General features: G+C 39.3%; 1 protein-coding gene across 1 annotated transcript in view; it reads left to right on the plus strand.

Annotated features, from left to right (window-relative positions):
• kcnab2a (potassium voltage-gated channel subfamily A regulatory beta subunit 2a) overlaps positions 1–15,015 on the plus strand; it is an 85,544-nt gene that overhangs the window by 15,477 nt on the left and 55,052 nt on the right. Inside the window, exon 2 of the mRNA XM_013908596.1 lies at positions 12,147–12,311. Coding sequence (XP_013764050.1) covers positions 12,235–12,311 — 77 coding nt within the window. The 5' untranslated portion in view covers positions 12,147–12,234. The remainder of the gene's footprint in view (positions 1–12,146; positions 12,312–15,015) is intronic.

Raw genomic sequence — 15,015 nt, forward strand, 5'->3', positions numbered from 1 at the left:
AATTGATTTATAAATATAATTTTGCCCGAAACACCGGAGTCTCAGGTTAAACCTCACAAAATTTCAACAACCACCAAACAGCTAAAACAGTAAATGAGAGCAGGAACACGGATTCTGCACAAAGACGTAAACACAAAGCGCAGACCCGCCGACGGATCAGAATCGGTGAGATGTGGCTTTCTCACCCGACGGCACGGACACGGTCGGGGCTGAAAGCCGACAGCTCACTGATTCTGATCCGTTGGCAGGTTTGTGTTTACGCCCTTTTTGCGCCAGATTCAGAAGCTGCAGGTTTTTATCTCTCTCCAAACAACATTGACTGAACCAGCAGCAAAAAAAGATCCAAACTCTTAGTTTAGTTCTTTTGCTTCCACCACGCAAGCAAAGTCGCCTTCATGTTTTTCTGCGTTTTATCTCGCAAGTGGCAGCTTTCTTTTTATCGATATAAAAATATGGAAATGTACTGATACGTGATCAGAATTATAATATTTCTGACTGTAACATTTTCACGAACCTTATACGGACCAGTTAACTTCTTTTTAATCACTTCAGATGAGAGTTTATAGACTGAAGAATGAATATTTACCTAAATGTCATCTCTAAATGTTGAGACATGTCAAAAACTTCATTTTAAGAGTATTATATTCTGTGTTTGAATGCACAAGATATTTTCATATACTCAATGTATTTTTTTTTTTAATGTTCGTCTTTTACTTTTTACTGATTCTTGACAGTTTCCCAATCAGACTTTAAACATATTTGTTACACTCACAGTTTTAATGTATTAAACTCAAAAGCCAACAGAAAACCATATTATAAACTTATTTTATTTCAAACTTTAAAACTTAACACATGCATGCTGTCAGTGCTCTGTACTTGACAATAGCGAGCAGAAGCTAGGCTGTATCACAGTTAAGGGGGAGGCGTGTGGAGGCTCTGCTTCCTGTGCAATGCTCAACCATAACCAGCACAACCTAACACCATGGCAGGACTTGACATGAAATGTGTGAAAAATGCATTTAGAGTCGTTTGAAATGTTAAAATTAATGCAAGATAATATCACAGAACCATCACCTTCCTCTTACACTTTTTCACTTCTGCTGTGACCTTGCACTAGTTGGAGTGATGCAGGGAAGAAAAAGAAAGGCATCTTTTTCCACTAAAGTAGCAGTAACATACTGAATTGAGTTCCCCTCATTTATTGGACAACGCCAGGATGGTTTGCTACCTGTTCAAAATTAGCAGAAATTGGGAGATTTAACACAGAAATGACCCTAAGCATAGAAGTAAATCTACTCTAGTGTATCTCTCAGCCATACACTCTGAATAAAAAATGAATGCAGCCTCCAGATATGAACAGTTAAACTAGCTCAAAGTTCTTTTAATGACACATCTGGTTGTGGAAAGGAGTAGAAGTCTATGAGAAAATGACCCTCCTTTTCTTTTTCTAAAACCTCCATATAACAATTTCCTTATTAGTCTCAATGACTAGTTTTGGGTCTTGTTTGTGACATGGTCACAATACTGGTCAGTTAAGTTGAGACTTCATAACCAGACTTCACAAATCGATACGCAGGGCTTGCAAAATTTCAAAATCCCTGGTAGCCCTTCGGGCGGGCACTCTTCAGTTTTTGTTAGCCCAAAATAAATTTAAGTAGCCTGAATAAAAAAAGAGAACATTTTTTTGATTGATGTTTTGTTTCCTTTACAATATTATACATTTAAGTATATTATACATCAAAGTACAATATTGTAAAGGAAACAAAACATCAATCAAAAAATTGTTAAAATCAAATTACAACAGTTGTATAAAAACTCAAACTCAAATACTTGGTTCAAATTGAACAGAAATTTCTATGAATTTGTAAGAACTGTGTAGAACATGAATCAGTCTGTGTCAGATCCTGAATCTGAAATTTCCACTGAAGTCACGGGTCAGAGGTAAGTGGAACCAAGATCGAGGCCATTTGCTTTTTGAAGTTTGCAAAGACGGCTAAATTTTGCCAATGTTAGTTCAGTCTTTGCAACATAGTACGCTGTTCTAAACAGCTTTTTCAGGAGTTCTTGTTGTGCTTTGTTTATTCTTAGTATGTTTTTTGCAATTGGTGTTTGTTCTGGGAAAGATACTGCAGACTGAGCAACAATGCATTTCTTGCATTTCTCATGGGTTCTGATGGGGTCTTTCTTAAAATTACTGGTCCCAGTAACAAAGGCACTTGTCGACTCGGATATCGAGGGGAAACTCACAACACACCCGGCAGAACATTGTTATTTAGCTCTTCATATTCCAGCCACAGAAATTCTTTTGTCCATGAAACCAAAAAAGCTGCACTTTCTTTTTGCCTCATAGTCTGATTTGTCGTAACTTTTCCGTTTTGTGATAGGCTTTTGTTTGGCTGTCCCTTCTTCACCCTGACCTTTATTATTTCGCCTCTGCAGAACTAAAATACCAGCATAAATCCATCTGTCTTTACACATGCTATACACAGTTTGCACGATCACAAAGTGAAAGTGAAAGCAAAAAACAAGCGCAAATTCAGCCGCGATTTCAATATGTCACATATTGACAGTGACTCATAGTTGCCAATGGCATAATTACCCAGCTACATTGGCGAAAGAATGCAAAAGCATGGACATATATTTTCCTTCCTATGATAGCCCAACGGGCAGGGCTGAGTTAGATTTTGGTAACCCCGGGAGGTCGGGCTAGCGATTTTGTGAGCCCTGATACGTGAAGTCATGGTGTCTACATCTTTGTATACAGTCTATGCTACAAACAAAAACGATTCTCCCTTTGGAGAGGCCCAGTCAGGACCTCAGGCTAGGGTTTCATTTCAGGTTGTGTTGGATTCGTAGTGGCATTGAACACAAGTGCTTCACTTTTACTATATTCAGTTGAACTGGCTGTCTCGAGAGCAGCATGTGATCTGTGAAATAAGCCATGATAATAAATATTTGTTTTAGTTTTTCTTTGTTTTGTTTTTTTAAACCATGTTATGAAGGAATTGTGTGTTCTGGTAATGTTTTGTGGAAACCTTGGGCAACTGTGCTTAGTAGTCACTAGGGCTGTGCGATATGACCAAAATCTCATATCCCGATATGACATCTATCGTCCGATAATGATATAAATCACAAGCTCGACTTGCGTGAAGTGTTTCCACCTGGGCGTCGTGTAGCTGGAGTCGAGTGTTTTAACCAATGCACAAAACGATACATTTTTAGACATAAGTTGTAACGGCCGCCGTTTTCTTTGTGAGTATTTATTACACGGCATGCTGCGGGGAAAACGCCTGTTCTAACTTTTGAGTCTAAGGTTTTTTTGTTTGTTTTTTTGCTTCTCATCTGTAAGCGCTCTGCGTCTTTCACGTGATTCAGTTTATTTTGAAAAGTCTCAACAGGATCTTGAGCTTTATTGTGAAAGGTTTATGTGGAACAAGCGGACACGCAGTGGTTTCACCGTCGTTGTTGCTAACAACAACTTATAAAACCAAACGCTTGTCTGTCTGTAGTGTGGTTATATTAAATATATGAGAAAGAGAACTTTTTAAGAAATTAATATAGCCACTACAGTGACCATCAAAACAATGAAAAAATATTACCGTAAACAGTTTATTTTGCGACACCACGAAACAAACGATTGCGTAAAATGAAACGATAGACGTTTTTATATCGTCATCCGATATATATATATATCGTTATATCGAACAGCCCTAGTAGTCACGTTAGTGTAAATCATTACCACGGGAGTCAAATATCTGAGTGGGAAGAGTGATCCATAGCGCTGATGTTTTACAGGAAAGAGTCTCCTTGGAGCGGTCTTTTCTCCGGTGTCTCCTCAGCTTTCCCTACAATCTCTACTCGACTGCAGTTTTCTCTTGCCTGACAATAAGGAATTACCTTATTGTCAGGCAACGTTTTTCCCTATTCTGTCCTGTTCCCCAGAAGGTGTATGTGTTTGTGCGTGTTGCTTTCTAATCACTGCAGGCCTGCTCCTGCTGGGGCCACTCAGTCTGTTCATAGAGCCGACAGCCACTTGCTGCATTTGCGCCAGATTTCATTTGGAACTCTGGACCACGCTCGCTTTGTTTTCCCTGTCAGTTAGAAAAAGCATCCGTCAGAGTGGTGTGGAAGCTCCCAGAGGGAGACAATTTATTCCTCTGTGGCTGGAAAATACAAAACTAGAGGTATCAGGGGCTTTTATATGTGATGACTAGGGACGAACCTGTATATTGTGTTGGTGTAGATGCCGTTCGTTTTTTTTTAAACTTTTTTTTCCCCCCTCTCTATAGTTAAACTAGAAGAAGATTGGTTGGACACTAGGGAAGACATTAAGAAAATGCATAAAAGATTGTCTGAATTATTTAGCAGTTTATTTCAGTTACCATCATAATTGTATAAATGGAAAATGAATAAGCCGAAGATTGATATCGACCAGCTCCTATCAGCTACTCTGTTATCTGCGTAGGCACCGAGCAGATAACTTAAATACAACTACTGTTACTATGTCTGCGTTTATACCATAGATGATGTTACCTTGTAACCTCTGAAGATTTCTGATTGGTCTTCTCTCTGGGTTTATATTTGAAGGAATACTGTTGTAGTAAGCCAGTAAATGTCTCTTTTTTTAGTTTCTAACTAAGACAGAGCTGTGACTTCAGGCTCTATCTATCATTTATCCATACACCCTAAGACCTGCTCTCTGTTTGGACGAAGCCAATGCAGTATTTATTAATAGAAATGTTAAGGTGTCTTTCTTTGGCTGCATCAGCAAAAAGCAAGGCCATTAGGTGTGCCACTGAGAGTGTGCACAGAGTATTGTAGTAGAGTGCCTGTGCAGGTATAGTCTGTTAAGTTGCATGTATTGTGAAGACTTAATCTTCTGGTGTCATTATATTATACTTTTAACTGCTGCGTGGGCTTTCCAAACAACTGCCCAGGTTTAGTATTGATCACCTCCTCCCTGTCGCTCTGCCCAGTTATGTTTTTGTGACGACTTAATGTTTTCCGCTCACCTATGCAGAACTAAATATTGAACTGTTCTGTACAGCCTGCCTGTGCCCATGTGTCATTACGAGTGCAGTGATGCAGACAGCCCTGATATCAACTGAGTACTTGAGCAAGGATACAAAAAAAACCAAACCAAAACAGGGCAGGCTGGCAGGCTGTACATAGTGAATAGATGTTAAGATCATATTGGAGTCACTTGTCTTCAAAGGCAAGTCAGAAGTATTTGAACCTTCCAGAAAAGCAAGGACACAAGTCATTTCAATGTGTCTGTGCTTTGAAGTGGGTGTGGGTTAGCAGTTTTCCAGCCTGTAGTTCTCCTGCTTGGTCAGGTCTCTTCGGACATTTACGCATCAAATACCAAGTGTTGTGATGTAAAGCAAAGCTGGCACAAAATAGAGGTATTTCCTCACATCACACTGAGCTCTCCAGGCCTGAACTTGATTTGATTTATTTGTCTTTGGTTTCTAGAGGGAGAGCCGGGTTGGACTGAGAACAATAAAAATCTAGTTTCATATTTCTACTGCAGTGTTCTTCACTGTGCTCCTGGTTCACTGCAGCATGTTCTCTCCCTGCAGTGCTAACAAATGCTTCATTACAGGTTCACAGGCCCAAGTTAGCTGCGCAGTCCCTTCGCCAACTAGCCTCACAGTATTGTGCTCATTCTTCTCATATTCACAGATGGTCTGAAAACCTGACTTGTGTTTGTAGTGAATAGTATCTCTGTGGGAGCTTATGTAGCACTATGCTTTCATATTGGGGATAGACTACAAGTCAGCACAAAGGAACGGAAATGTTGGGCTGAGACATACAAAGTGCTGATTCATCTTCATGCTGTAAGTGATAAAAGCAGCCTGGCACTATATGTCTCATGCTGTACAATAGCAGGTAGTGGCAGGTACATAATTGACTTCATGGAGATAATCCACAGCTAATTTATGTTCAGTTACAGCAGTGAAAGCATAATGATCAATCTTATTTTTGCTTTTTGTTGTTTTATTGTTACCTGTGTTTGACCAAAGTGTTTGCGTTGGCCAATGCCAGTGAAAAACAGTAATTGACTTTTGCTGGAAATAAAAACGAACACCATATATAGTATCAAAACTGAGGTTTGATAGAATTCAAGTCTTAAAGATTATAACTTGAGTGTAGAACGCCCTATATTAGACAGTTGCCTCTAAACTGTAATCTATTGAGGCCCAGTCACAGCAGCTGATGATGGACATGGCTTAAAATTTAACCATAATATGTGGGAAATGTCTGCGTGGACAACATCTGCAGCTGTCCTAGAATTTAATGACTCCTGACAGGAGGGCTCTCAGTTGCTCTTTTAGCTTCTTTTAACTGGGGGGAGGAGGATTTGTATCAGAAGTTTGCTGTATAAATAGGCTATTTATGCAAATTGCCTTAGCTATTTTCCCCCCCCTCCCAGTTGGCAGGCAGTGACCTGCACTGTTTCTGTAATCAAGGGCCCTCCACAGCTTAACCGAGAGGAGGCCATTTATTAAATCATAAACTGTCTCTCTGATGATGAGGGTAAAGATGATGCACTAGCATGGATTCACATCTTTAATATGGGTTTGACTTTCATCCTTTGATGCATGTCGTTGAAGAAGAAGAGGAAATTCCATCTGAATCCTCTTTGTAGCCTGCCGGAGAACAAGGTTAGGTTAGTTTTTCTCTCTCTCTCTGCCTGACTGATCTCCCATGTAGGATATCCCCGGCAGTTCTCGTCTGTTAGCCTGTCTCCCTCTTCCGCAGCCATCTGCTCAGTTCTGTGTATGTGTGTGTGTGTGTGTGTGTTTTCTGCAGCTGTCAACATACTAGACAGGACTATACTGTGCTTTCCAGGCCAGCAATGCCTGCCTGCTTGCCTTGCTCACGTAAGCCCCGTCTCAAGAGGGAGTTCACTTAGGCTGGGTGTAGGTGGATTTATGGATGGAAAGCATGAAGAACTGCCTTTTGTGACTCAATTTTGCATTTTGTTTGGAAAAGACCGGTGTATGAGGCCAGCTTAAGAGAGGCTATGTAGATGGATGTCTGTCACAAGAGGCACCATCTCTCATTTTAGTCTCAAGTCTCTAACCACAACCTCTCTCCATATTTTAGCATTAGCAGATTTTTGTAACCAGTGCTAAAATAAATATTTACCAGTTAAAAAACATTTAACTCTTAATTGTTCTAAGCAGAAGAGGATGGATGATTGGAATACTTCATTTCTCTGGGAGTCATTTTGTTGGCCTCTTTTACATCATGTTTGGGCTGAACATAACATGGAAGCTTCTACGTCAAGTCTGAGCACTTAAGCACTGAGCAATAATAAAATTATTATCAAATCTGTCAATCCGTCAGTTTTCAGCAAAACATAGATTATGGCGGTAGTTCTGGTTCTACCCAGAGTGGTAGGAGGGACTCAAACGAGTAATCCACAACTTGTCAAAATAAAATAATTTTTAAACTGCATTGTTGTGTTATCTTAGTAAGGCCTCATAAATAACTACACATAAAAATGTGTAATTTATTTAGATTTTGTGTGTCTGAAGCAGAAAAATATTGGCTAATATCATCAAATATTGGTATCAGTGATAAAAACCCTGGTTTGGTCAGCCTGTATTTGAAACTAGCTGTGGGACTCAGTATAGTCAGTATAGGCCCCAAAATTATTGTAATACATCACAGTATTTGTTTAAAAAATAAATAATTAGTACTTTTGCCTTTTTTATGTATTTATTTGCTACAGTGTCTGTTTGTGTGCATTACCATTATCTTTCAACTGTAATATATGAATTCAGTTAATTACCTCTGTGATTAGCTTCCCATGCTGTTTGCTATTTGCCACTGAGAGTTTCTTCTTCACCATGGGTTGCTTAATTTAATTTGATCACCATCAGGGGTTATGAAATATTTCTTCATAATTTTATTTTGGGTTTTGTCAAAACGACAGGGAAATTTGTTTAAAAGGAAACATCCATACTGTCGCGGCAATGTATTTAATAAATATTGCACAAGGAAACCATAAGACATATTCCCGTATCAATAGTCTGTCCCACCACTGTTGTAAACATGCATTTGGAAAACACATAACTATCGATGCTTCAGGCAGTGTTGAGATCACCTGAAACACTGCATCAGAAAAGCAAGGGGCTGCGTTGGTGTGGGTGTGTTGCTGCTTGCTACAGGGCACCACTGAAAAGATCAAATACAAACTAGGAAGTCTGTTTTGTTTGTTCATAATGCACATTGATTCCTTTGTTTCAAATGTACTTGGCATAAGCAGGAATTTTATCTGGAGCGTATTAGAGTTTGAAGGTTGTAGAGAGGACTTGACAGCAATCGTAGTAAATACTTCCAGACTTGGTCATACCCACAGTTTCTTTGCTTGTCTAATCTCGCATGTTACAACAAGAGCCATCTGGGAAATGGGACAGTTTTTCTGCAATATCACCTCCTTTTTTTTCCTCCTTTAACACTCTTTCCTTGTCTGTAGTTTTAATCTGCAAAGTGCACCTTGGCCCATTAGTGCAGCAAATCCGAGCCCTCTAACTTGAGCCTGGATGAGTCTGTAGTGTACCGCATTGCTGCAGTCAGCAGCAGCATCCTCTCCAACTGCAGCTCTCTACAGGCATCTCTGAGAGACTGGTGCATTGCTCTACAATCTGCTACAGTCACACAGTAAAAGTATTTTCTTAATGGGTTTAATATATAATAACCAACTACATAAAACTACAAGTCAAACCTCTGTTCCTTATTTCTGCTCCCATGTTTATTGAACAAAGCAAAGCATAGTCATTTCTGTTCCACTCTTCTATCACAACACTTCACAAATGTTTGTTTTGTGACGTAATGGAGCTTGCAATTGCTTTACATTAAAATTTGGAGGCTTAACCAGACAGTGGTATCCTGATCTAAACTAGAATAGCTACCAACTGTCTGAATAACTGTTACACAGCAGGTATGCATGAGTTCTGTGCTATTGTTATGATTGTTACTTTAATTGTGTCTGAGTGGATCAGATCACTGATGTCTTCAGCATGCATTATATCCTGTCCTCGGTGTTAAAGATTTGATTACTGCTGTAATTTCCTGTCTTCTCATATTGTAATTGACAATGATAACTGTGTTGCGATGTAGCATTTGTCATAGATTTAAAAAATCTGAAATGCTGCATTAAGTGTGATGCTTGCTTTAAAGGTTAACTGAATTACGAATGTTTTGCTCTTGTCTTAATGGGCATTTGCTATTTGTGCTAGTATACAGGTCAGACTCCTAGAATGGAGCGTTGCTTTCATTAATTTTTGATTGGGTTTGACTGGATTCATTGTTACAGTAAGAGTTATGGCCAGTAAGATATGAGTGCTTTGACGATGATGATGTTCCTACATGGAGCTATTGTTCTTTCCCTTTCTAACCATTAAAACAATCTGATTTCTGTTTATTATTTCATATAAACTCCAAACTACTCTCAAAGAATTCTGAGAATCACATAAGCTGTTTGCTGTAAAGGTTAGAGTGGAAAAACTGAAAAACTCTTACTTCTCCACATAGTGCAACATATAATGTACAATAATATATTCTTAAATAATGGTTTTGTCCTAAGCTTGTCAAATATTGCAAAATATAAGACTGCAATAGCATCGGAGTGGCTTTGTACAAATGCTCTTTACCTTCAACCTTGCTGGAAAACTTAAATGTTGATAATCATCTTACATGCAACATGTATTTATTGGCTGTCAATCCGAGTCAATGGGGTTGTGTGCAAAACAATGTGTCCTCTGATCCACATCAGTGAGAGATGATGATCCCCAAGGACTTTGCTGTGCTGTTTAGTAAATCTACTGTCATGCATTTTGCCCATCAGGGTCATGCCATCATCATCATCATCCGATAGCTGGAATGACCTGTGATCCACTGTGTCATGATCGAAATGAATGGGCAGGGAGCGTTAAACGCGTCCTTGTGAACATGGGACATGTATTCGCTGCCTGGGAAATTGATGGGAGGAGAAAGTCACCTTCACGTTAACATTACGATGTCCGTTACGAGCCATGAGTCACGTGAGTGCAGCCACTGGTGAAATAGGGTAACGTGAGGTTCTCCGCTCACAGCTCTGTCAGGGTGACATAGATGCTTCCTCCTCTATACCCCTCTTATGTCCACAGAAAACTGGGTTAACATCAGTGCCGCTCCTCTTCATCACAGACTATGATGTCAATGTGAAATACTTTCTTGTTTTTAACTTATGGTAATGGCTGTTAATTTCAATGTGTGTGTATACATAACAACCCACCCAGGCTTTGCCCAGCTCGCTTGTTACAGACCTCTTTACAGCAATAGCCTGCTTTTCCAACAGACATGTGAATTATTCATAGAATCAAGTTGCTCTAAGCAGTGAATCAGCTGTGGTTTGCTGTAGGGAACACTCAAATGTACAGTACGAAGCAGGTTGATGAACTAAGGAGTTAGTGTGTGTGCATCTCGTTTTCTCGGCCTTAGTTTTTACTGTATTTTATCAAAGGACTAGGAGCATTTAATTATCCTGCTGTATGAACTGGTCATTTCCTGATTGCTCAAGATCTCTGTTAGGATATTCACTTTGTATCACTGAGCTGGAGGAAAATAAAGAGGTTAAATTGGTCTGGTGGTTTATTCATTCAGCTCATGTCTACAGAATGAGGACGTGACTCCATCTAGTGGTGTAGTTGAGAACAAATCCTGTGAAAATTGGAGGTGTCAGGCTTACCCAGCTACTTTGAGCGATCGTGGCTCAAGAGTTGGGAGTTTGCCGTGTAATCGGAAGGTTGCCGGTTCAAGCCCTGGCTTGGACAGTCTCTGTCATTGTGTCCTTGGGCAAGACACTTCACCCGTTGCCTACTGGTGGTGGTCAGAGGGTCCGGTGGCACCAGTGTTCAGCAGCCTCGCCTCTGTCAGTGCGCCCCAGGGTGGCTGTGGCTACAATGTAGCTGCCATCACCAGTGTGTGAATGGGTGGATGACTGGATATGTAAAGCGCTTTGGGGTCCTTAGGGACTAAAGCGCTATATAAATACAGGCCATTTACTTTTGTTAAGATTCTTGTTTTACTTAATACAGGATGTTTTCTAGGTTTGGGTTCAAAGTGTAAGCAAAAGTGGCACATTTACTTGGCATGGGATAGTTGGGGCAAATCGGATCTGGAGAGGTGTTTATTCGTGACTACGTTTTTACCTCCGATACACCAACCAGCTTCAGCGCTCAACTGACGTACTAATTGGATCATTCAAGGTCATTATCCAGTTATACGTGCTGCTGCTGTTCTGGGAGGGCTTGTGTGCCTTTGTTTAATTAACCTGTTTCCTCCTGATTCTTTCAGGGGTGTGTGGTTTCAGATAAAATCTATTTGACCTCATGCAGTCTTTTAATGTGGGTGGTCAAACAAGTGTAATAGGCTTCTGTAGCTGGAAATGTGGCAGTGAATGTGACATGTTGTGGATTATGTGTTTGGTTTTTTTAAGGTTTTTTTTTAGTGTACACAACCCAAGCATGCGGTTCTTATATTCAGCTATTCAGGGAAAAATAAAATGAACTGCAGTGTTGCAGTTACGGATGGTATTCTGTATAGTCCATCAGTTGTATGCCACAGCGCACATCATTTCCTTTTATCAATGTTGGCATGTTTCTCTGACACTGACAGGCAAAACAATCGCATCAAAATCACGGCAGTGATTCACATGGAACTCTTTTCTTTTCTGTTCTGTTTCTTAAATGTGTTCAGACACAGAGATAACAAAAGACTTGTACTGAGGCTGAAAAACTGTCTAGGCCATCTTTTTTTTTTTCCATATAGATAATTGGTCTATAAGGGAGCTGATTAAGAATAAGGCCAGTTACTGGCATTACTATCGCTAAAAGAGTGCCAGTATTGTAGTACATTTTCTGATTAGAAAACCTAAAGTTTTCTGAATTGTGTGCTTCAATTTAAACATGCAACGGATATCTGAAACATTTGAATTGCTGAGATGAAGTCTCAGTCTGATGTAATGGCTTTACAGTTAAATGAGGGTGGGATTTTATTTATTTATGTTTATTTGTGTTGTTTTTTTATTACTATTCTAATGTTGACAAAAAGCTTGTCAATAACCAGTGCACACGCTTGCTCTCTTTCAGAGGCACTGAGAAGTGATAGACCCTGTGGTCCCTGTGAAAGAACTCCACCCCCGGCAGGTTGGCCACATCCCCCTTCCCTCCTGCCTCCATGTATCCTGAATCTACCACAGACTCCCCCGCTCGCCTCTCCCTTCGACAGACTGGCTCACCGGGCATGATCTACAGGTAAGCTGATGGATGTGAACACAGACAGACAGATGCAAACACATTTTGTCACGTGTAAGTTCATGTTTGTCAGTCAAATTAACAACAACAACAACAATCTTTATTTATAGAGCACATTTAAAAGCCTTGGGCATACCAAAGTGCTTTACATAAAACAATAAAAAATAAAACAGTTCACACATTAACATCAAATACATAAAAGTAACGGATTATGTTCACAGATAAAAGCCACCAATAAGAGTAAACTGCAGCACATAGGTTATAGCAAGGTAAGACTGTACCACCATGATAAAAAACACCAATAATGGAAAGATAGCAGAGAATTTAATACAATACAATACAATAGGTCAATAGGTCACTGCAAGCAAGCCAGCTTTTTCATACATTAAGTGTATGAATTAGTATAGATATTAGACATGAAAGATTTACCTGTGGGCGTTTAATCATATTCCCTCAGACGGTATAAAAGACAAACTGTGACGTCACCTATTGGTTTGTAAAGCCTCAGGATGAGTGGTTTCACTCTTGCCATCTGGCTATTTTAAAATCAGGTGTGATGTAGGGGGCGGAGCTGAAAGTCAAGCTACTTGCTCATTTTCTTACAATTTGTCAATCGCAAGTTAGCTAAAGCTTGGGTAATTCTTCTTTCTGACACAAAGAATGAACAGTTTTACCAAAATGAACAGTGTTTCAGTTAGTATGAACCAAAATTAGTCACTTCTATAGGACTGGAAATCTTTTTGCAAACACAGATATCACCTATGGTGGTTATTAGAAAAAATGCAGGTTTAAGGCACTTGCGCTTTCTTTAAAATCTGTAGCCTGTGTTATTGTTACCGAGAAAGTAAGTACACAAACTGTCCCCCATTTCACATGCATGTACACAGTTACCAGTATTTCCAGTTGTGGTCAGAAGTTTACATACACTCATCATGGACATGAATGAGTTTTAATGATTTCTTTGAACTGTTCTCTTCCGAAGGTGGAAGGAGTGTACAGCATACATTTTAAATTGACTTTAAAAGGCAAGAGTTAGGTGCATTTTGGATTTTAATTAAATCCACACAGGGTCAAAAGTATAACTACACCCCCACTAATGTTTGGTTATATGTCCCATAGGAGCCAAACACCTTTGGTAGCCTTCAGCAAGCTTCTAGCATATTTCTGGCTCGCTACGCTCAGCAAGCTAACATTAACCATCTGGAGTGACCTTCACAAAGCCCAGAGCTCAGTCCTGTTGAAAATTTGTGGACTACAAATACTACTGCTGAGGTGGCTATAGTTCAGGTGGTAGAACAACTAATCAGAAGATTGGTGTTTCAATCCCTGTCTGCTCCAGTCTGCGTGCCAAAATATCCTTGGGCATGATAATAACTTATTAAGTTGCTCTCCGATGCATCCACAGATACCAAAAATTATCCAGTCAAGGAGCAACTTGCTAAACAGCGGGGATGTATTCATGACCCTGTATGTGTACTTTTGACCCTGTGTGGATTAGAGAAAATCCAAAATATTTTCAGACTTGTGCACCCACTTCTTCTTCTTCTTCTTCTTCTTCTTCTTTTTTCTTTTTAAGTCATTAAAGATGTAATGCTGAACAGTCTTTCCACCATGGTAAGAGAACAATTCAAAGAAATCATCAAAACCCCAAATTACCAAACATTCATGCCCAGCATGAGTGTATATAAACTTTTTCTGACAACTGTATAATATGTGTGTGCATATATAACCTTTTACTGTTCTCTAAAAATGGCTTGTACACCTCTGCTAAAGTGAAATGGACCCCTAATTTGTGCTATTGGGTACACACACACACACACACACACACACACACACACAGAATTAATATATATCTGTGTATCTTTTATCTTTTTTATTTTAAAGTAATTTTAATCTAAAAATCTACATACTGCTAATGGAGAGATGCCAAACTGTCTTTCATTGGTCTTGTAACAGTGTAACAACAAAGATCTATTCTATTCTACTCTAATGGACTAAGTTGTGTGTTATCATGTACTATGGAACTTCACCAGCAAGTGGCGCCAAATACTCAACCATTTCATTTGTTCATTTTCGTTAATCAGTTCTCTGTGTGAATTTAACATTGCATTCATTATGAACTGATAGGATGCAGGAGCTGTAATATTCTGCGATCTGCACAGCACAGAACTTAAAGAGCACTTTTTGGATTCATGTAATGGAACAGTGGAAGTGGATGAGAGGAAATCTTTACCTACCATTTTTGTCTTTACTGAGTTTAACTGTGGTCTCTAACTAGCGCAGCTGTGCCTTTGAGCTTTTCACCTGTACTAGCTCACGTCCACAGTTTCACAATCATCAATAAGAGTCACTGCATAAGTATTGCATTTGACTAAATTAATGGCTTAAAATGGAGCAACAACTTCAGCTGCATTATTAGTGTTGCTTTATTTCTGATGATAGATGTAAAGTAATGCCATGGTTACACTGATGAAATATTGATAGTACATCATCTATATATTTTTTACTAAACGGTGTTTATTTTTCATCAGTACTTGTTTAATATGAACTTGCACAACAAAACAAAATGTACATGGTTTTTCAGTGTTATGTAGTCATGTAGATTAAGCAAACACATTCATTATGCATTCCTGCATAATGCTTCCATATAGCTCCCAACAAACAATGATTTATGATTTTAAACCTGGTGAAGGGTTACTGTGTA

Source organism: Pundamilia nyererei, unplaced genomic scaffold (assembly GCF_000239375.1).
Source record: "Pundamilia nyererei isolate P.nyererei 1_Seehausen unplaced genomic scaffold, PunNye1.0 scaffold00012, whole genome shotgun sequence".
Classification (NCBI taxonomy): Eukaryota; Metazoa; Chordata; class Actinopteri; order Cichliformes; family Cichlidae; genus Pundamilia; species Pundamilia nyererei.